Source organism: Grampus griseus (genome assembly GCF_964374135.1).
Source record: "Grampus griseus genome assembly, chromosome: 9".
Classification (NCBI taxonomy): Eukaryota; Metazoa; Chordata; class Mammalia; order Artiodactyla; family Delphinidae; genus Grampus; species Grampus griseus.
The window spans coordinates 56,455,853-56,479,152 of NC_139003.1; the positions used below are offsets into that span (position 1 = coordinate 56,455,853).

The 23,300-nt window shown below is 36.8% G+C and overlaps 1 protein-coding gene across 4 annotated transcripts in view; it reads left to right on the forward strand.

The window, feature by feature from the left end:
- VPS50 (VPS50 subunit of EARP/GARPII complex) overlaps window positions 1-23,300 on the forward strand; it is a 130,143-nt gene that overhangs the window by 77,159 nt on the left and 29,684 nt on the right. For all 4 annotated transcript variants that reach the window (XM_082661919.1, XM_082661920.1, XM_082661921.1 and 1 more), the window contains 4 exons: window positions 8,956-9,046; window positions 11,785-11,961; window positions 14,770-14,888; window positions 18,729-18,835. In XM_082661919.1, the coding sequence (XP_082518045.1) occupies window positions 8,956-9,046; window positions 11,785-11,961; window positions 14,770-14,888; window positions 18,729-18,835 (494 nt within the window). The remainder of the gene's footprint in view (window positions 1-8,955; window positions 9,047-11,784; window positions 11,962-14,769; window positions 14,889-18,728; window positions 18,836-23,300) is intronic.

The window sequence follows — 23,300 nt, forward strand, 5'->3', positions numbered from 1 at the left end:
CGGCTGCTTCCCACTAGCTATCTACCTTACGTTTGGTAGTGTATATATGTCCATGCCTCTCTCTTGCTTTGTCACAGCTCACCCTTCCCCCTCCCCATATCCTCAAGTCCATTCTCTAGTAGGTCTGTGTCTTTATTCCTGTCTTACCCCTAGGTTCTTCACGACATTTTTTTTTCTTAAATTCCATATATATGTGTTAGCATACGGTATTTGTTTTTCTCTTTCTGACCTACTTCACTCTCTATGACAGACTCTAGGTCTATCCACCTCATTACAAATAGCTCAATTTCGTTTCTCTTTATGGCTGAGTAATATTCCATTGTATATATGTGCCACATCTTCTTTATCCATTCATCCGATGATGGGCACTTAGGTTGTTTCCATCTCTGGGCTATTGTAAATAGAGCTGCAATGAACATTTTGGTACATGACTCTTTTTGAATTATGGTTTTCTTAGGGTATATGCCCAGTAGTGGGATTGCTGGGTCATATGGTAGTTCTATTTGTAGTTTTTTAAGGAACCTCCATACTGTTCTCCATAGTGGCTGAACCAATTCACATTCCCACCAGCCGTGCAAGAGTGTTCCCTTTTCTCCACACCCTCTCCAGCATTTATTGTTTCTAGATTTTTTGATGATGGCCATTCTGACTGGTGTGAGATGATATCTCATTGTAGTTTTGATTTGCATTTCTCTAATGATTAATGATGTTGAGCATTCTTTCATGTGTTTGTTGGCAGTCTGTATATCTTCTTTGGAGAAATGTCTGTTTAGATCTTCTGCCCATCTTTGGATTGGGTTGTTTGTTTTTTTGTTATTGAGCTGCATGATCTGCTTGTAAATTCTGGAGATTAATCCTTTGTCAGTTGCTTCATTTGCAAATATTTTCTCCCATTCTGAGGGTTGTCTTTTGGTCTTGTTTATGGTTTCCTTTGCTGTGCAAAAGCTTTGAAGTTTCATTAGGTCCCATTTGTTTATTCTTGTTTTTATTTCCATAACCCTAGGAGGTGGGTCTAAAAGGATCTTGGTGTGATTTATGTCATAGAGTGTTCTGCCTATGTTTTCCTCTAGGAGTTTGATAGTTTCTGGCCTTACATTTAGGTCTTTAATCCATTTTGAGCTTATTTTTGTGTATGGTGTTAGTGAGTGATCTAATCTCATACTTTTACATGTACCTGTCCAGTTTTCCCAGCACCACTTATTGAAGAGGCTGTCCTTTCTCCACTGTACATTCCTGCCTCCTTTATCAAAGATAAGGTGACCATATGTGCGTGGGCTTACCTCTGGGCTTTCTATCCTTTTCCATTGATCTATATTTCTGATTTTATGCCAGTACCATACTGTCGTGATTACTGTAGCTTTGTAGTATAGTCTGAAGTCAGGGATCCTGATTCCTCCAGCTCCATTTTTCATTCTCAAGATTGCTTTGGCTATGGGGTCTTTTGTGTTTCCATACAAACTGTGAAATTTTTTGTTCTAGTTCTGTGAAAAATGCCATTGGTAGTTTGATAGGGATTGCATTAAATCTGCAGATTGCTTTGGGTAGTAGAGTCATTTTCACAATGTTGATTCTTCTAATCCAAGAACATGGTATATCTCTCCATCTATTAGTATCATCTTTAATTTCTTTCATCAGTGTTTTATAAATTTCTGCATACAGGTCTTTTGTCTCCTTAGGTAGGTTTATTCCTAGATATTTTATTCTTTTTGTTGCATTGGTAAATGGGAGTTTTTTCTTGATTTCACTTTCAGATTTTTCATGCTTAGTGTATAGGAATGCCAGAGATTTCTGTGCATTAATTTTGTATCCTGCTACTTTACCAAATTCATTGATTAGCTCTAGTAGCTTTCTGGTAGCATCTTTAGGATTCTCTATGTATAGTATCATGTCATCTGCAAACAGTGACAGCTTTACTTCTTCTTTTCTGATTTGGATTCCTTTTATTTCCTTTTCTTCTCTGATTGCTGTGGCTAAAACTTCCAAAACTATATTGAATAAGAGCAGTGAGAGTGGGCAACCTTGTTTTGTTCCTGATCTTAATGGAAATACTTTCAGTTTTTCACCATTGAGGATGATGTTGGCTGTGGGTTTGTCATATATGGCCTTTATTATGTTGAGGAAAGTTCCCTCTATGCCTACTTTCTGCAGGGTTTTTATCATAAATGTGTGTTGAATTTTGTCGAACGCTTTCTCTGCATCTATTGAGATGATCATATGTTTTTTCTCCTTCAATTTGTTAATATGGTTTATCACATTGATTGATTTGCATATATTGAAGAATCCTTGCATTCCTGGAATAAACCCCACTTGATCATGGTGTATGATCCTTTTAATGTGCTGTTGGATTCTGTTTGCTAGTATTTTGTTGAGGATTTTTGCATCTATGTTCATCAGTGATATTGGCCTGTAGTTTTCTTTCTTTGTGACATCCTTGTCTGGTTTTGGTATCAAGGTGATGGTGGCCTCGTAGAAGGAATTTGGGAGTGTTCCTCCCTCTGCTATGTTTTGGAAGAGTTTGAGAATTATAGGTGTTAGCTCTTCTCTAAATGTTTGATAGAATTCGCCTGTGAAGCCATTTAGTCCTGGGCTTTTGTTTGTTGGAAGATTTTTGATCGCAGTTTCAATTTAGTGCTTGTGATTGGTCTGTTCATATTTTCTATTCCTTCCTGATTCAGTCTTGGCAGGTTGTGCATTTCTAAGAATTTGTCCATTTCTTCCAGGTTGTCCATTTTATTGGCATAGAGTTGCCTGTAGTAATCTCTCATGATCTTTTGTATTTCTGCAGTGTCAGTTGTTACTTCTTCTTTTTCATTTCTAACTCTATTGATTTGTGTCTTCTCCCTTTTTTCTAGATGAGTCTGGCTAATGGTTTATCTATTTTGTTTATCTTCTCAAAGAACCAGCTTTTAGTTTTATTGATCTTTGCTATTGTTTCCTTCATTTCTTTTACATTTATTTCTGATCTGATTGTTATGATTTCTTTCCTTCTGCTAACTTTGGGGGTTTTTTTGTTCTTCTTTCTGTAATTGCTTTAGGTGCAAGGTTAGGTTGATTATTCGAGATGTTTCCTGTTTCTTAAGGTGGGCTTGTATTGCTATAAACTTCCCTCTTAGAACTGCTTTTGCTGCATCCCATAGGTTTTGGGTCATCGTGTCTCCATTGTCATATTTTTCTAGGTATATTTTGATTTCCTCTTTGATTTCTTCAGTGATCACTTCGTTATTAAGTAGTATATTGTTTAGCCTCCATGTGTTTGTATTTTTTACAGATCTTTTCCTGTAATTGATATCTAGTCTCGTCGTGTTGTGGTCGGAAAAGATACTTGATACAATTTCAATTTTCTTAAATTTACCAAGACTTGATTTGTAACCTAAGATATGATCTATCCTGGCGTATGTTCCATTAGCACTTGAGAAAAATGTGTATTTTGTTGTTTTTGGATGGAGTGTCCTATAAACATCAATTAAGTCCATTTGTTTAATGTATCATTGAAACCTTGTGTTTCCTTATTTATTTTCATTTTGGATGATCTGTCCATGGGTGAAAGTGGGGTGTTAACGTCCCCTACTATGAATGTGTTACTGTCGATTTCCCCTTTTATGGCTGTTAGTATTTGCCTTATGTATTGAGGTGCTCCTATGTTGAGTGGATAAATATTTACAATTGTTATATTTTCTTCTTGGATCCATCCCTTGATCATTATGTAGTGTCCTTTTTTGTCACTTGTAATAGTCTTTATTTTAAAGTCTATTTTGTCTGATATGAGAATTGCTAGTCCAGCTTTCTTTTGGTTTCCATTTGCATGGAATATCTTTTTCCATCCCCTTCCTTTCAGTCTGTATGTGTCTCTAGGTCTGAAGTGGGTCTCTTGTAGGCAGTATACATATGGGTCTTGTTTTTGTATCCACTCAGCCAATCTGTGTCTTTTGGTGGGAGCATTTATTCCATTTACATTTAAGGTAATTATCGATATGTATGTTCATATTCCCATTTTCTAAATTGTTTTGGGTTCGTTATTATAGGTCTTTTCCTTCTCTTGTGTTTCCTACCTAGAGAAGTTCCTTTAGCATTTGTTGTGAAGCTGGTTTGGTGGTGCTGAATTCTCTTAACTTTTGCTTGTCTGTAAAGGTTTTAATTTCTCCATCAAATTTGAATGAGATCCTTGCTGTGTAGAGTTATCTTGTTTGTAGGTTTTTACGTTTCATCACTTTAAATGTGTTTTGCCACTCCCTTCTGGCTTGCAGAGTTTCTGCTGAAAGATCAGCTGTTAACCTTTTATGTTATTTGTTGCTTTTCGCTTACTGCTTTTAATATTTTTTCTTTGTTTAATTTTTGATAGTTTGAGTTAATGTGTCTCAGTGTGTTTCTCTTTGTGTGTATCCTCTATGGGACTCTCTGCTTCCTGGACTTGACTGACTGTTTCCTTTCCCATGATATGGAAGTTTTCAACTATAATCTCTTTAAATATTTTCTCAGACCCACCCCCCCTTTTTTTTTTTTGTAGTATGCGGGCCTCTCACTGTTGTGGCCTCTCCCGTTGCGGAGCACAGGCTCCGGACACGCAGGCTCAGTGGCCATGGCTCACGGGCCTAGCCGCTCTGTGGCATGTGGGATCTTCCTGGACCGGGGCACGAACCCGTGTCCCCTGCATCGGCAGGCGGACTCTCAACCACTGCGCCACCAGGGAACCCCTCAGACCCTTTCTTTTTGTCTTCTTCTTCTGGGCCCCCTATAATTCGAATATTGGTGCGTTTAACGTTGTCCCAGAGGTCTCTGAGACTGTCGTCAATTCTTTTCATTCTGTTTTCTTTATTCTGTTCCCTGTTTGTTATTTCCACCATTTTATATTCCAGCTCACTTATCTGTTCATCTCCCTCAGTTATTCTGCTATTGATTCCTTCTAGAGTATTTTTAAGTTAAGTTATTGTGTTGCTCATCACTGTTTGTTTGCTTAGTTCTTCTAGATCCTTGTTAAATGTTTCTTGTATTTTCTCAATTCTGTTTCGGAGACTTTGGATTATCTTTATCATTACTCTGAATTCTTTTTCAGGGAGGTTGACTATTTCATTTTCATTTATTTGGTGTTGTAGGTTTTTACCTTGCTCCTTTGTCTGTAACGTATTTTTTTGTCATTTCTTTTTTTTTTTTTTTATGGGTGGGGTTGTATTCCTGTCTTACTGATTGTTTGGCCTGAGACGTCCAGCACTGGAGTTTGCAGGCAGTTGGATAGAGCTGGGTCTTTGTGCTGAGATTAGGACCTCCAGGAGGCCTCACTCTGATTAATGTTCCCTGGGGTCTGAGGTTCTCTGTTAGTCCAGTGGTTTGGACTCAGAGCTCCCACCATAGGAGCTTGGGCTGACCTCCGGCCTGGGAGCCAAGATCCTGCAAGCCACATGGTGCAGCAAAAAAAAGAAAAAAAAAAAAGGAGGAGTACAATATCAAAGAATAAAAAACAAAATAAAATTAGAAAAATAAAAAATATATTATGAAAAGTAAAAATATAATTGAAACAACTGTAGTAATGTAAAATAAAACAACAACAGAAAATAGAAAAAAAGGAGGGGGGGGCCATGCAGTGGGAACAAGCCAAATGGAGAGAGCAATAACAAAGTATAAAGAATAAAGTAAAATTAGAAAAAGAAAAGATTTATTAGGAATAATAAAAATATAAATGAATCAAGAACAATGAATCAACAAGGTAAAACAGAACCCCAATCTAAAAGAGGAAAAAAAAAAAAAAAAGCCTTGGCTGTGGGAGTGGAACTGAGGCGGGGGTGGGGTTTACAGTGGGGTGAGACCTAGGCAGGTGGGGGGTTGATGTTTGAGTGTAGGGCAGGGCCTCTGCTTAGGACCTGCAGGGAAGGGGAGAGGCAGCATGTGGAAAGGAGGGCCTCTGCAGTGTGGAGTTCTGAGTTTGGAGGTAAGGCCCTGGGTGAGGGTGTGCGGGTGGGGTTTAGGCCCAGCACATTGGAGGGGGTCTCCGAGTATAGAGGTAGGGCCCTGGGTGTGGGTGTAGGGGCGGGGCTTGGGCTCTGCATGGTAGGAGGGAGACTCCAAGGGCACAGGATTAGGCCCGGGAGCCCAACAGGCTTCCCAGTGCCTAAGTGGACAGGGAAAGCTCTGGCCCCGTTCCCTTCCATTCCTCTACGCCCCCACTCCCCATCTACCCCAGGGTCTCCCCAGTCCCCGCTGGACCCCTAACCATGGGTGTGTCCCGCCTGGTGTAGGAACTCCTCCCCTCACCTCGGGGGTGCCAGTCCTAGAGGTCTGGCCTTTACTTTTGCTCCCCGTTCCCTCCCTCCCACTCCCTCAGGACCCATGTGGCTGGAGGGGGCCTCGGTGGGCAGAGGATCAGGCCCAGGATCTCAGCAGGCTCCTGGGGGCCCAAGTGGGCAGGGGAGACCTGGCCACGCTCCCTTTTGCTCCTTTGTCTTCCTGGTGGTCCCCCAATTTCCCCCTTCGGGTGTGAGATCCCTTCCTCTCTTCCAGCTGCTCTTCAGGGGTGCCAGTCCCGTCCCACCTCTGCTTCCCTTCCCCCTCACCCCCCCATGCCCCACGTCCTACCCGGTCGCTGTGGGTTCCTCCCATCCCCTTAGGTATCTGTGGTCCTTCACTGGTGCCTGGTAGATGCCCTAGTTGTGCGGACACATGAATCCGTGTCCTCCTAGTCTGCCATCTTGACTCTGCCCCCTTGTGTATAAGTTTTTGCATAGACATATATTATCAGTTCTTTGGGTATGTACCTGGGAGTGTTTGGTAGTCTGACAGGTCATTTCGCTGTTCCCCTCCTCCCCACTCCCCACCCCCACAAAAAAGTCAGGTCCTAATACCTGGAAACTGTAAGTGTTACTTTATTTGGAAAAAGTGTTTTGTAGATGTGACTAAATTAATGGTCTTGTGATGAGGAGGTTATCTTGGATTATCTGGATGGGCCCTAAATGCAATCACAGTTAAAGGGAGACAGAAGGGGACTTGATATAGACACAGAGGAAAAGACATACACATATGCAGGAGAAAGTTATGTGAAGACAGGCAGAGATTGGAGTGCTGTGGCCACTAGCCAAGGAATGGCAGCAACCACCGTAAATTGGAAGAGGCAAGGGACAGATTCTCTTCTAGAGTTTCTGGAGAGAGTGTATCCCTGCTGACAGTTTGATTTCAACCTTGTGATTTCAGACTTCTGGGCTCCAGAATTGTGAGATTATAATTTTTGTTGTTATAAGTCACCCAGTTTTTGTTAATTTGTTATAGCTGCCACAGGAAACCAATACAGAGTGAAATTGGTGGGTAATATGGTAATTCTATGTTTAATATTTTGAGGAACTACCAAAGTTTCCCAAAGGGGCTGCACCATTTTATGTTTCCACCAGCACTATATAAGAGTTCTAATTTCTCCAAATCCTTGCTCGTACCTGTTACTGTCTCTTTGATTATAGCTATCCTGGTGGTTGTGAAGTGGTACCTCATTATGGTTTGGATTTATATTTCCCTGATGACTGATGATGTTCAGCATCTTTTTATGTGCTTACTGATCATTTATATATCTTCTTTGCAAAAATGTCTGTTCAGAGCCTTTGCCCATTTAAAAATTGGGTTATTTATCTTTTTATTGTAGAATTCTAAGAGTTGTAAACTTTATAGTTTTAGTTCTTACATTAGATCTGTGATTCATTTTAGTTAATTTTTGTATATGGTGATAGGTATGGAGACAATCACTTTTGCCAAATTCTCAGTCATTACCTACATCTTCAAATATTGCTTTTGCTCTTTCTCTGTCTCTCCTCTCCATACAGTTGCATGCATACTAGATGTTTTGAATGTGTCTCACATATCTCTTACGATCTTTTCTCTTTCTTCCATTTTTCTTTTTCCATTTGTGCTTCAGTTTGGATATTTTCTGTTGCACTGTCTTTGAGTTCATTATTCCTGTCTTCTGCTGTTTGACTTACTCAATCAGTTTTTAATTTGAGGCATTGTATTTTTTTGGTTATAGAACATTTGTTTGATTCTTTTTTGTTTTTATTATTACAATGCTTTAAAATTTTCATTTCTGTCCATTTTGTGCATCTTTTTCTCTATTTTATTTAACTTATTTATAGTAGTTATCTTAAAGTCCTTGTCTGTTAACGCTAATATTTGGAGCAATTTCTGCTTTTCACAGATTTTACTGTTTATTCCCTCTTTACTTTAGAACCTGTGGATTTAAAAAAATCTAGATTTTGTTTTTAGCTTGATTTTGGAAACAACAATGAGGCTTGTTGCAGGAAGAAGGAAGAATAGGGCAGACCCTGGCCCTTTGTTTTCTGGGTTAACAGGAAGGAAGTATTTGTTTTTCTGGAATTGCTCCTATAATGTACTGATTACTCAGGAGAGACAGTAAGAGCAATAGCATTAAAGAAAGAAGAAATCAGTATGACATGTGACTACTTGCTAATTTAAGTGCCATACTTGCTAATTTAATTGGTAAATGCTGTGTGGAGATAGATAGGCCCTGAGCTAAAATATATTTAGATAGTGATAATCAACTTGATCTTTTGGCTTAGTAAGAATGATTAAGATCTATGCTTTTTAGCATAAAACACGTATTAGCATTTGTGGTTTTATAAACCCTATAAATTATTTCTTGGTTTTTTTGGCACTAATAGCTAAGGATGTCTTAAGTACATGAGTTGGTGAGTAGCTTTTAGTTTAGTCCCTTAAGAAAAATATCATTTCCTATGCATTCATTATTTTTGCAATATAGTAAAAATATTCTGAGTTTAGTAAATTATTTGTGAGTTTTCTCTTACAGATGATAAGATATTAACAAGTATGTAAAAGTGTTTACTGTGTTGGTCTGAATGGGTTTTCAAAGTTGATTATGATCATGATGATAACTCTATAATAGTTTTTGTTATATTCTTGTGTGCAGTGTACTTTTCTTATTTTTTGGAGTATTCATTTTCTTTTTTTAAGAACACGGCTTGATGAACTGAGAATGTTTCTAGAAAATGAGACCTGGGAACTTTGTCCTGTTAAGTCAAATTTCAGCATCTTGCAGCTTCACGTAAGTTTAAGAGCAAATAAATCAGTCTTTTATGTAGTCATCTTTAAAAGCAAACCATATATATGGAAACATTTATAAAATAATTAAATTAAGAAATAGTGCCTTTCCTTTTTTCCTTTAAAGTGATTAATAATAAGCCTCTTTTACAAGGTGATACTTTAATGGATGTCAAAATCTGTCTCTTTTTACAAATTCATTTTATACACTTGAGTAAAACTCCTTTGCCTGAAAAGAGTCACAATTAAAATAATTTGTTTTCTTTAGATTTCAGAAGAGGGTCTACTGCTTCATTTAAATTTTGCAGAAAAATCAGTTATATTTTGATGGTCTTTAATGAAAATGCTTATATTTGCAGAACACTTGTCATTTCTTAAAGGGTCTAATAGGTTCTGAATTTATGCTGCAACTCATAAATTTGTCTGTAATGAGAAAATGCCTCAGAGATAAAAGAGGCACTTATAAAAAAAAAACATAACTAAGTTTTGTTAGTTAATTGATTCCTTGAATCCTATAATGTAATATGTGAAAATATCCTTATTTTTTTTTCTCTTGGTTGAAACATATTATAGATAAATATTTCTTGTGTGGTAGACTATGTCCTATCTGACAAATATCAAATATCAGAATACAGTATATAAATTTAGATCCCTGTTTAGAAAGTCGAGTGTGTAGTTTTTGCCTTTAGAAGAAATGGCTTTCTAGAAAGAATTTTCTTATTCCTGGATAAATGTAAAGAATACATGATTAAAAGTTTTTTTAAAGGGACAGTGTTTATGCTCATATTGTATAATAGCTTACTTCTCATCCAGGTTTATCATATTGCTTTCCTAATGTGGAAATATTAAATACACTGAAACATGTTGATTAATAAATGCTTTAAAGACAATCAAGTTAACATTAATTTTAACATTATTTAGAGTTATTAAATTAAGATGATTCCTTAACATTATTTAGAATTCCAGCATTGATTTTAGAATCTCTATTTAAATACTTTTATTTGAATTTGTAGTTAACCATCAATTTGTGTGTGTGTGGGGGGGGGGTACATGTGTATATAAACTTGCTGTAATTAGAAAACAACTTTTTTACAAGGTACGTTGAAACATTTCCATCCAAGTGAGCATTATATCCTTTAAAGTGGTTACCTTGAAGTTTCAGTTATGTAAGATGAGTAAGTTCTAGAGATCTATGATACAACATTTTGCCTGTAGTTAACAATACTATACTGTGCACTTAAAGTTTTTTAATGGTAGATCTCATGTTGTAACCACAATGGGGGAAAAAAGTAATTACATTGAAAGCTATTTACAGCTGAGATAGTGTTCATTTGACACATGTATTCCTGTAGATTTTGTTTTAAAAATTTTTTGTCCTATTAATTTATAGTCACCCCTTGTTTAGAATTTTTAAAATAATGGCCTGATTTTTTTTTTTTTTTTTTTTTGCGATACGTGGGCCTCTCACTCTTGTGGCCTCTCCCGTTGCGGAGCACAGGCTCCGGATGCGCAGGCTTAGCGGCCATGGCTCACGGGCCCAGCCGCTCCACGGCATGTGGGATCTTCCCGGACCGGAGCACAAACCTGTGTCCCCTGCATCAGCAGGCGGACTCTCAACCACTGCGCCACCAGGGAAGCCCATAATGGCCTGATTTTTAAGCATTATTGTGGATCTGATTTAATGTGTAGCTGCAACTTAAAAAGAAACTAGACACATCATTTGAAACTTAGTAAACCAATGTAATTTTAAAGAGGATTATCTCTGAATATGAAAAATTTTAAATTGGGGAATAATATTAAAATGATTAAAAAGTATAAGAAAAATGTGTACTAAATTTTTATTAAAAATCATTAAATCAAGAGTTTTGTAATTCGAAAGAACTTTAGCCATTATTCCATCTCTTCCTCTAATTAGCTGTATAATCTTGAACTTGGACCTGAATCCCTCTGGACTGCCTCAGTTTCCTCATCTGAGAAGTGTGTGATTTGGACTGGGTGCTATAACTCTCTAGTTTTGGTATTTGTGATTCTTTGATCTAGATCGACCCTTTCATTTTACAGATGAGGAAATGGAGGCATAGGGAATCAGGGGACATTCCCGATATTATGTAGGAAGTTAATGGAATATAATGGATTAAAGTCGAGCTAGGACTAGAAGATGTATTATCTGACCTCAGCATGTATTTTTGTTGTCAGCTTCTTGGTATATGAAGAAAAATAAATGAAAGTTTATAGACATCAATATAACAAAGAAAGGTATATCTTTTATGCTTGGATTTCAGTGTATTCACATAGAGTATCTCAAATGGTGCAAGCTATTTGACTTAACAACAATTAGTTTTTATGAATGACTTTATTAAAACTGTACTCTACTAGGACTTTTGCTGTTGTGTAAAAATTTTTAGAATTATCATTCAAATTGAAGTTATTTAAAAAAATTTTCTGTGGAGTTCCATAAAGTAAGCCAAAAGCAACTTGATGCAGATAACACTGTTTTAAGTGACATCAGCGACTGAGTTGTCTTTAGGAAAACCTTTGAACATGTATGTCCAAGTTTGTGCTTTCAGATAACTTGCAAGATTTAAAAATGAATAACCTAAAAAAAAAAGAATAACCTAAAGAATAGGATTGTTTTCTATACTAACTACATCTGCATTGATGGAATATGTTTATGTACTTGAATTTTATTGTTGTGGCTAAAAGGGATCTGGCTCCTTTTTTTTTTTTTTTTTAAACATCTAGGAATTTAAATTCATGGAACAGTCACGTTCTCCATCAGTTTCACCCAATAAGCAGCCATCCTCAACTTCCTCAAAAATGGTAACCTTGTTTGAGCAGTACTGTAGTGGTGGGAATCCATTTGAAATTCAGGCTGACCACAAAGATGAAGAAACAGAAGACGTCCTGGCTTCTAATGGGGTATGTGGTGCTTTTAAAACATACTGTGGAACGTTAGTGGGATTTTCTTATTGAGCGTGTTGTACCCAATGAGCAAGGTAATTGACTAGATTTATTCATACATTTACCACCCACCTTCCTACCTATATACTTAGACACCTGTAATACTACTTGTACAGGTAATGAATGGCTTTCCAGTATGCTTTGTTGACATTGTCCTTTTGAATGATAAGTTTTGCCTTTATGTTTATTTTATGTTGTTATTAGATTACTTTATGTTCCTACCAGGTTACTAATTGAGTAGGAGCATAGTTTATTCACTGCATAATTATATGATTTATTGGATAGACAGATGTATGAAGGAATAGATCATCTGCACTTTTTTCTCAACGCCACTTGTTGGGTAACTAAGGAAGTCATTTTGTTCCATGTCCCCTTAACTGAAACAGGGTAATGTCTTGTTTAATTACCTGGCAGGGATATTTTGAGGATTTAGGAATACTACGTTTTAACAGCACTCTGAGCAGCTCAAAAAACAGTATAAACTAGAAGTAGTGTGAGTTAATGGAAAGGTTTGCAGGCAGATGAATGAATATGACCTTTATTATTGATTAGCTTTGTGGATCTTGGCAAGTTATTGTGATTTTGTGACCCTCAGTTTCCCCATATTTACAATGAGGAAATACTTCACAGTTACCTGTAGGGCGTTTTTACAGTATTTAATTTCCAGAGGGACTAGGTATAATTTTCATTTTAGATTTGATGAAGTTGAGGTGAAAACTGTTTGGGTTTGACAAAAATCTGTTGAATTTGTCTCCATATTTTTGGTTTGTTTTTGTTATTAAGTGAAGATATAATTTAAAAAATATTGTCATGAAAATATACCATTATCATGTTTTATCATGAAGTAGAAGTTATTCCATAGAGAACCATATTTAAAATTATAATTTAGTGATTCTTTGTGACATTTTGCCTCTATAAAGTAGACTAAACTGAAAGGAATTAAGTCATTCCAATATTTTTGAAATAATATATCCCTCTGCACTGGTGATTTGTTAATTTAAATCTCGCATAGCATTTGATTCTAATTATTTCTGGCAGTTGTGTTCAATAAAGTAAGCACGAACTATGAATTAACAAATACAGAACCGTTGTTCTTAAGCAAAATATGGGATTAAGTATCTGCAAGCCTCTGGTCACAACATTTTCACCAACTGGTCCATACACAACCTTGTTTTATGCGTGTTTTTCCTTAAAGACACCTAATTTAATATAGTGCTGATTCGTTAACATTGAACACATGACCAACAGCACTGTAACTCATGCCTGAGTGAAGCTTATCTAACATACGTATTTTTACCTTAAGGCATATTACAGTCTTCTCGCACTTGGGAACACTAGACAGCACTTTAGTACTATGATTGGGGGGCATTCTGAACAGTGAAATCACCAGCAAAATGTACAAAAATTTTAAGAATGTGACACTAAATAGACTTTGAAAAGGGCACTTGCTTACAGCAGGAGAACTGAAATAAGAAGGTAGAGTGTCGCCTTGCTTGCTCTTAGCTGGGAACATGTATGTAGGGTGACTCAAAAGTGTTTGCCACTCCACATGGCACATATCCGTGAATGACCAAGGAGTGTCATGAAGTATTGATGTTGGGATTACAAATTGTATCGAGTAGGGAAATTTGCAAATAAAGAATCCTTGGAAATGAGGATCTGTTGTACTGTGGAACTGACCCTAGTTTGTGTAGAACACCTTTCTGAATGCCACCAGGATCACATTGTGTACAAGTGAGGGAGAATGTCTCTAATGTTTGTTTGTAGTTATTAATGTGTGATCTAATCTTCACAGGTACAGCATAAGTCCTGAGGGTCAGGGTCCACATCTTAAAACAGCCTGTCGTAATGCTTTAGACTCTTAAAAAATAGTTGTTGAATTAGGGGACTGACTTCTTCCCTTATTGTCATTATACTGGTCTCCTCAACTGGCATATGGGGACAAAACTTCCTCATAGAATTGTTTTGAAGATTCAGTGAGACAATTTATGGAAGCACTTTTAGCCCAGTACTTGGTTGAAACTCAATAAATGTTAGCCATTATTTAATCATATTAGTTTATAATACTAATCAGCAATGATGATGGTGGTACTGCCACTGCTTCCTTTGTTGTGCATGGACTCCACTGTCTTCTCCCTTGCTGGCACTGGGCCATGGTGCCAAAAAGATGGTGAAAAGGCACTCTTCCTCTCAAGAGCAAGTCCACCATTTTTGTCCTTGCTCTCAGTAGTCCATAGGTGCTAAGCCTAATTTTCTAAGTTGCCCTTGGAATTAAATCTCATCATAATGAATTAGATAGAATATTAGCATGTGTGTTGTGTTTAATTAAACTGACTTAATACTTCCAGCGTACCAGAATTGTATTCTCAAGCTTTTTATAATGAACTAGCAAAATGGAAATAAATAGGATGAAACCACTTGAAGGAAGAGTTTTTTTAATCAAATAAACACTCTTTTCCTGTTCTAAGCTCTAGCAGGGTATGTGTTTGTTTTCATTTGTTTATATGGAGATTCTTTTGGGCATTTATAAGCATTTGAAATATAATGTTTGTATTTTCTTTTGAGCTGGTTTAAGGTAAGATGATAAAGAAGAAAATGGAAAGTTAATATGATTTCTTGATGGCAAAATTAAAGCTCAGTTATTAAGAACTTTCATCCGTAATGTACTTCTTATAAAATTGGATACTTTTTTTACTGTGTTGAAAGACTCCAAGAAAGGTTGGTTCTTCGTGCCCATTGTTGAATAATATACTGTGTTCTTTTCAGTATGAATCTGATGAACAAGAAAAAAGTGCCTATCAGGAGTATGACAGTGACAGTGATGTTCCTGAGGAACTAAAACAAGATTATGTTGATGAGCAGACAGGCGATGCTCCTGTGAAAAGGTACTTATTCTTGGAATTTATGGTACTTCTCATTTTATGTTGCACGTTTAACATATAGGATTTACTTGAAAGGTTAAGGAAAAAAACTCATTAAACTTTTCTTTTGGTTATAGTGTCATGTGACAGAAGTTACTGTTTGTTTGTTTTTTTAAACATCTTTATTGGAGTATAATTGCTTTACAATGGTGTGTTAGTTTCTGCCTTATAACAAAGTGAATCAGCTATACATATATCCCCATATCTCCTCCCTCTTGCATTTCTCTCCCACCATCCCTATCCAACCCCTCTAGGTGGTCACAAAGCACCAAGCTGATCTCCCTGTGCTATGTGGCTGCTTCCCACTAGCTATCCGTTTTACATTTGGTAGTGTATATATGTCCATGCCACTCTCTCACTTCATCCCAGCTTACCCTTCCCCCTCCCCGTGTCCTCAAGTCTGTTCTCTACGTCTGCATCTTTATTCCTGTCTTGCCCCTAGGTTCTTCAGAACCTTTTTTTTTTTTTTTTTGGTTCCATATATATGTGTTAGCATACGGTATTTATTTTTCTCTTTCTGACTTCAATCTGTATGACAGTCTCTAGGTCCATCCACCTCACTACAGATACCTCAGTTTCATTTCTTTTTATGGCTGAGTAATAGTCCATTGTATATATGTGCCACATCTTCTTTATCCATTCATCTGTTGATGGACACTTAGGTTGCTTCCATGTCCTGGCTATTGTAAATAGAGCTGCAGTGAACATTGTGGTACATGACTCTCAGCAATCCCACTACTGGGCACATACCCTGAGAAATTAATGTATTTTAAAAATGATTCCTGAAAGGCTAAAAATGTAGTTTTTTTGATAATGGGCATAACCCAAGAGCTCTTAATCTAGAGATCAGTGGTTTTTGCAGAAAAACAAACCTTTGATTTATAGAATCAGTGCCGCCGTTGGAGGCAGTTTATGCTTCACATAGATCAATTTATGTTTCACATTGATTTCCTTTTTCTTAAGGAGGAAAATAGTCATTTGTTTTGTATGCGGCTTTGCTGCCTCAATCTAGTAAATACAGAAAAATCTTCCCAATGTCATTGATATTTTGAGCCTTCTATTAAGGTTCCTATTTTTGTACTTGAGTTTTGTTTTATGATAAACTGTCTTCTTCAAAAACTGTGATAACTGTATGAGAATTTTTGTCACCTTCTTTAAATTGGACCTGATTCTGATTTGTGAGTGAGGTAGTTTCATGACTGAGTATCAGATATTGAGTGACCACAAATATACTTTATTTTTAATGATAGATTTAAGTATAGTCTTCCCTACCCTTTACCCCCAAAGTACCTAGTGAATACTTGATTGATTTGACACCCTGACTGATGTAATCTCTCACCTCAAAAGTGAACAACTCATATAATTGGGGATATTTTAATTGGGGAAATTTGTTTCCATTGGTTTACACAAATATGTGGTACTTAATTATCTACATCTATGATCCATTATGAACTGAATAGAACTATTTTGTTGGACTTTTTCATTAGATGTTTTGAGTATGTTTTTACTAAAAGAAAAGGTCTAATTAAGTTGAAATGAACAAACGTCTGCCACTATATGTGTATGTCCTGGCATTCTTTGTAGGGTTATGCAGCCTCTTAAACTGTCTTTAACCTACCCCTAAGAAATATACACAATGTGAACTACTGATTGCAGTTAACCAGTTGACTGTTATATCAATTCCAACTTCTAAGTGTCTCTTGAATTTATCAAAATTTCTTGTATTTCACTGCTACCATCCTAGTTCATGCAGAAATCTCTGGGCCAGATTATTGAATCGGCCTCCTTACCGTGGCTTCCCATTTCCAGTCTTAACCCTTTCTAATCTGTTCTTGGATACAAATTTAGATTTTTCTTTTATATACAAATTTGATCATGTTATTTTCCTGGTTAAAATGTTTAATGGCTCACCACTGCATTTAAGATATGGTTCATACTCGTTATAATCATGAGGTTCAATTCCTTTCAGTGATCTGGCCTTTACTTACCTCCTTTCTTATCACATTTCCCTCTGCCCACTCATTCTCCAGGCTACCACTGTCAACTCCTTGCGCTTCTTTAAGCGTACTCTGTTCTCTTACTTCCGATCTTATTACATGTTGTCCCCTTTTTTCCTGTACTTACCGTATAACTTCTACTTTTTCTTTGAATCTAGTGCTGCCCCCCAACTCCAGACTTTACCATTATACTTTATGCCTAATCCAGATTCTAAGGAAGGTATTTTTCATATTTGTAGGTCTGAAATCAGGATGCTTGGTACAGTTGATGTATAATTTTCCTAGAACATTTTTTTAAGTGACATAACTTCTTTTTTTGTTTATTATTTTATTTATTTGTTTTTTATTGAAGTATAGTTGATTTACAATATTGTGTTAGTTTTCAGTGTACAGCAAAGTGATTTGCTTATACATATATGTGTATATATATTCTTTTTAAAAATTCTTTTCCATTATAGTTTATTATAAGGTATTGAATATAGTCCCCCATGCTATACAGTAAATGCTTGTTGTTTATCTATTTTATATCTATTTTTATGCATCTGTTAATCCCACACTCCCAGCTTATCCCCCCCTACTTCTCCTTTGGTAACCATAAGTTTGTTTTCTATGTCTGCGAGTCTGTTTCTGTTTTGTAAATAAGTTCATTTGTACTATTTTTTAGATCCCACATATAAGTGATATCATATAATATTTGTCTTTGTCTGACTTAATTCACTTAGTGTGATAATCTCTAGGCCCATCCATGTTGCTGCAAATGGCATTATTTCATGCTTTTTTATGGCTGAGTAATATTCCATTGTATATATACACCACATCTTCTTTATCTACTCATCTGTTGATGGACACTTAAGTTGCTTTGATGTCTTGGCTGTTGTAAACAATGCCACTGTTAACATTTGGGGTGCATGTATCTTTTTGAATTAGAGCTTTTGGCTTTTCTGGATATATGCCCAGTAGTGGGATTGCTGGATCATGTGGTAACTCTAGTTTTAGTTTTTTAAGGACCCTCCATACTGCTCTCCATAGTGGCTGTATCAATTTACATTCCCACCAACAGTGCAAGAGGCTTCCCTTTTCTCCACACCCTCTCCAGCATTTATTATTTATAGACTTTTGATGATGGCCATTCTGACTGGTGTGAGCTGATACCTCATTGTAGTTTTGATTTGCATTTCTCTAATAATTAGCAATGCTGAGCATCTTTTCATGTGCCTGTTGGCCATCTGTATGTCTTCTTTGGAGAAGTATCTATTTAGGTCCTCTGCCCATTTTTTGATTGGGTTGTTGTCTTTTTGTTATTGAGTTGTATGAGCTGTTTGTATATTTTGGAAATTAAGCCCTTGTCAGTCACATCATTTGCAAATATTTTCTCCCATTCTATAGGTTGTCTTTTCATTTTGTTTATGGTTTCCTTTACTGTGCAAAAGCTTATAAGTTTGATTAGGTACCATCTGTTTATTTTCGCTTTTATTTCTATTGCCTTGGGAGACTGACCTAAGAAAACATTGCTACAATATAGTGACATAGCTTCTTTTAATGGTTGTTAATTAATGTCTGAGAACCAAAGAAATACATTATAGTACTTTATTTCTCTGTTTACTGATTTCTCTTCCCCTCTGGACTGTAAGCTCTGTAAGGACAGGAGGATAATCTCTATATCCCCAGCCAATAAGTGGTAAGATTTTCAGTAACTAATTGGTGATTTTCAGTAACTAATTAGCAAATTAGATCCTAAGCTGAGTTACTTATTGATTTACTACTTGACAACCCTAATTGCAAATCTGTTTTGTTTTCTCATATTAAGCGTTTCTCGAGAGACTCTAAAAAGCAGGAAGAAATCAGATTACAGTCTAAATAAAGTGAATGCACCCATCTTAACAAATACAACACTGAATGTAATAAGACTTGTTGGTAAGTAGCTACACCTTTAAAAAAAAAAACCCATTATTATAGCAGTTAAATTAGTCTACATTTGTTACCAAATGGGTTTTCATTGGGTACTCCAGGGCCCACCACAGTGAATGATTTAAGATGGTCATATGTCAGTGCCTTCTCATCTTAATTGTTCCAAATAGTATAATACTAATATTAATGTCAGTTTTTCTTTTTTAGTTAACTACTTGAAATTTGTATCTTCCACTTTTCCTAAAATATTCCAATTAATAGAAATGTAATGGAAAAATTCTCTGTGAGTTAGAGGTACATGTAGGGTGATGATAATACCAGTTTTATATTTGCACAATATTTTGTACTTAATTGTTTCATTGATCTTTGCAATCTTCTTGTCAGATAGGCAGAGTGATTAGTGGTTTTCTGGCATTTTCAGACACAAGAGTTCTATAAGCTAAATGTTCACACCATAGGAAATGTTCTTATTACAGATAAGACCTTTATTGATGATTTTGTAGAAGGCAAATAGCATGAAGAAATGCCGTATGAAATATTTAGGTTTGAAGATGTTATGGATTTTTTAATATCAGTATTTCAAAATTTTATATGCTATCTCAACCTTTGTATTTCACAGATAGGTCTGTACATTTGACAAATAAGTTATAGAGATGTCTTCTCATGTTAATTAAGTCATCTATACCAGTCAAGAATCTTAGTGATTTTCTGTAAAGATCTCTGTCTTCTGTTTATGGAGATGATAATTTCCTGTTGCCTGGTTTAATTACTCTTAGCTCTGATAAAATAGTCTGTGTTCCTAAAGATAATTTCTAAATTTCATTAATGAATAGGATAAAGAAGACTTTTTTAAGAAGTCCCACTTTCTTTTAGGGAAAATAGTGTGGAAAATTATAATAATGAACTGAGCAGAAAAGAAAAATTATGTATTTTTATGACACAGAAAAATGACAGATTCTAAAAAGCTATTGTTTGGCTGATTATTGCTGGGGAATAAGCTTTCCTTCTTTATCCAAGAATGCTAACTGAACCTAGCATCATGAGTTAGTCTCTAGAATTTACAGAATCAAAATTAGAAGAATTCTGAAGAGGTCATCTGGTATAATTTACCATAGAATGAGCATTTCTTTCTTTACTGCATCTGATATGTGGTGGCCATCTAGCCTCTGTTTTATGTCTTACAATTGCTGGAAGCATATTACTTTGGAAGACTACTCATTCTGCTATTAGACTGACTTAATTGGTAGAAATCTTGTCCTCATGGTAAACCAAAATCTCTATTTCTGTCTCTGTCTCTAATTCTACCCTCTGGTCTTAGTTATGCCCTTAAAAGCAAAAAGAGTAAGTCTATACTTTTTTCTCCTACTTTTCCATGTGGTCACTTTTCAGATATGTGGTGGTAGGTATACTGTCCTTCCTTTCCTTGTACTTCCCCTTCCCCAGTCCATTCTTCAGGGTCAGTGTGCTCAGTTGCCTTATATGGTCCTCACTGATGGATATTCCAAAGTCCTTGTCATCCTCCTTAGTCTTCGGTACTCACTGTAGTTTTCAGTGTCTGGATACACGCTTGAGATGTAGTTGAATGAAGTCAGCTTTTGCTCGGTTATGCTGAAGTAACAAAACACCCTAACGTATCAGTGGCTTTCAACCCAGAGGTTTATCATGATGCAGATTGACTCCTGATCATCTTAGTTCTGCCCCATGTATGTCTTCATTCTGAGATGCAGGCTGAAAAAGTAGCACCAATCTGGGATTTGGGGAGAAGAGTAGAGCTGAACCATGTTGTGACTCTTAAAGCTGCCACTCTGATGTGCCACCCTGACATGTCACTGGTCATAGCAAGTCAGGCTTGACTGGAAGAGAGAAGTGTACTTGTACTTCTGTCACAGGAAGGTACAACCAGTCCAGGGCAGTGGACAAGGATGCATAATCCTCTTACAAGAGTGGAGGTGGGGAAGAGCAGATAATTGGGGAAAATTATACAATCAACCACATTTAAGTGGTTGTATAATTTTTTTTCCTTACCTAGATCAAAACGGACTAGAGGTCATCATATTGCTTTTTACTGTAAAAGACATACATTCACTCAAACCAGATATAAAGCCACAACAAAATTGAGGAGGGGGAAGTCATGTTTTATTCAGTTCAGTGCAGACAAATCCAAATCTTCACTTCTTGATAGGCATAAGGAAATGAAGAAACAATGCCTTGTGCTATTCTCATTATCTAAGAAGGGGTATTATAATGACAGAAGTGTGCTGCTGGTGCTAAGTTCAGAAGACAGTAACAACGAATTCTTATATAAGGATTACTGACCAACACAGTGGACACTGTTTTCTAACAGTGGACTTACAGAAACAGAAAAGCTGCATTCTTATGGGCCTTTGGTAATCAGCCATATAAAGCCAGAGCAGTCCTGAATAAAACCTTACTCAGGGAAGAGAATCTGACCGTTGTCATTTCAGTCTTCTTCCCACTAGATCTTTATTACTAGAGTTGCAATTAGGAAACAAGGCCTAGTATGAAAATTTAACTTTCATGTCTTTCCATTTAGGGCTGGGAGTAGGTGCTGCCATTATTCCCCAGTAGACTTTCCTGCCTACCACTTTCTCCCTGGGATGTCTTTATCTTCATATTGTACATATTCATAAAATAGAACTTTAAGGGAACCACTCACTAAGGGGTCTCCAACTAGTAAATGCCCTATTCGAACCACGGTTGTTATTGCATAGAGGTGCTTGAAGACTATAAACTGACAAAAGTAATGTCTCTTCCTACAAGGCCAGAAGTACAGTTGTGTGAATAAGATAGATTAATTTTTGGTGCCTGGGAAGATGAAGGAACTAATTACTCAGTGGTTGGGAGACACATTTTAGAACATTAAAGGCATATTCAAAATGTTATTTTTAAGTGATATTTATTTGGCATAATTAGGAGATATTAAACAAAAGAGTGTTAATGGGGCTTCCCAGCCCCAGGTGGTACCTAAATCTGAAGGCTTGGCGTTTTTCACAAGTGCAGAGGACCAATCAGAATGCTTGCTTGTGAAAAAAGAAAATCCTGTTAGCCTGATGATTTCTTGCAGACAGAGACAGAGAAATTTTAGGGAATGTGTCTCATCACTGAAGTAGCCTTGGTGTCCAAGGAGGCAGCTCTCACTTGAGCGGGTGTGATAGGTCTGAGGGGCAGAAGATAGGTTGCCGAAACCCATGTTTGTAAAACCTACAGACCTTACAACAAAATTATTACTTTAGCAGCTGGAAGAAATACACACCAGCACATGCACAGGACTTAACATTAAACCAGAATATGTACATAAGGGATATTTAGTCATACTGTGGCTGAGTTGCAGTGTATATGATGAACACAGAAGTAGGAGGGAAGAAATCTCCTTCATTGGTACATTCTTTTAGGTGGGGCATTGATATTTTTATTTTATCATGGAGTTTTAAATTGAAAAAGTAATGCATGAAAAATTAAAATACCCTGAGGTATAAACAAAACTCCTGACCTCCAAGTCTCCTTCCTCATTTATAGCATTTCCAGTTTGCCTTTATTTGCTCTTTATACCCATTGATGATCTCTCAACTTAGTGCACTGTAGTAAGGGTAACGAACATCCTTCCAGCTCAGATTCTGTTCTTGCTTTTGCCCCATCAGATTGTCAGCTCCTACATGAGGAGAGAGTTTGTCATCTTTGCAGCATATAGAGCACCCAGCCAAGTGCTTTTCGCTTTTGTAGGTGCTCAATATACACTGGACTGACAAAACTTAATTTGTAAAATCTGAGTGTTAGAGAAACACTTTTTGCTCCTCTCTTGTAATAATCCACAACGGAAGGAGCCTCTCACCCCCACCCCCGACCCATGCACGTGTGTGTACACACACACACTTCCAGCACTTCTTCTTACCCTGTGTTCCCTCCTCTGCATAGGGGTTGTGGCTCACTGACTGAATTCCCCTGGGCCGCCTTTCCTGTGGTAATCACGCTCCTCTCTCTGCATTTCCTACGATGAGCTAGTAAGTCAGGCCCCGACCTGTTCCTCTTGGTTGTAGTCCTTGTCCATCCATGCTGCTACTTGCTTGGTTTCTTTGCCAGTCCCTCTGTGTCTCTTTCCCTTGAGCATAAGGACTCATGGTCTAGATTTAGGGTGAGAGACGGGTTTTTTTTAATTGAAGTACAGTTGATTTACAATGTTTCAGGTGTAAAGCAAAGTGATTTAGTTATATATAGATATATACACACACACATATATACATATATATGTATATATTTCTTTTTCAAATTCTTTTCCATTATAGGTTATTACAAGATATTGAATATAGTTCCCTGTGCTATACAGTAGGTCCTTGTTATTTATTTTATATATAGTAGTTTGTAACCCCAAATTCCTAATTATCCCTCCCCCGCTTTTGGTAACCATAAGTTCGTTTTCTATGTCTGTGAGTCTATTTCTGTTTTGTAAATAAGT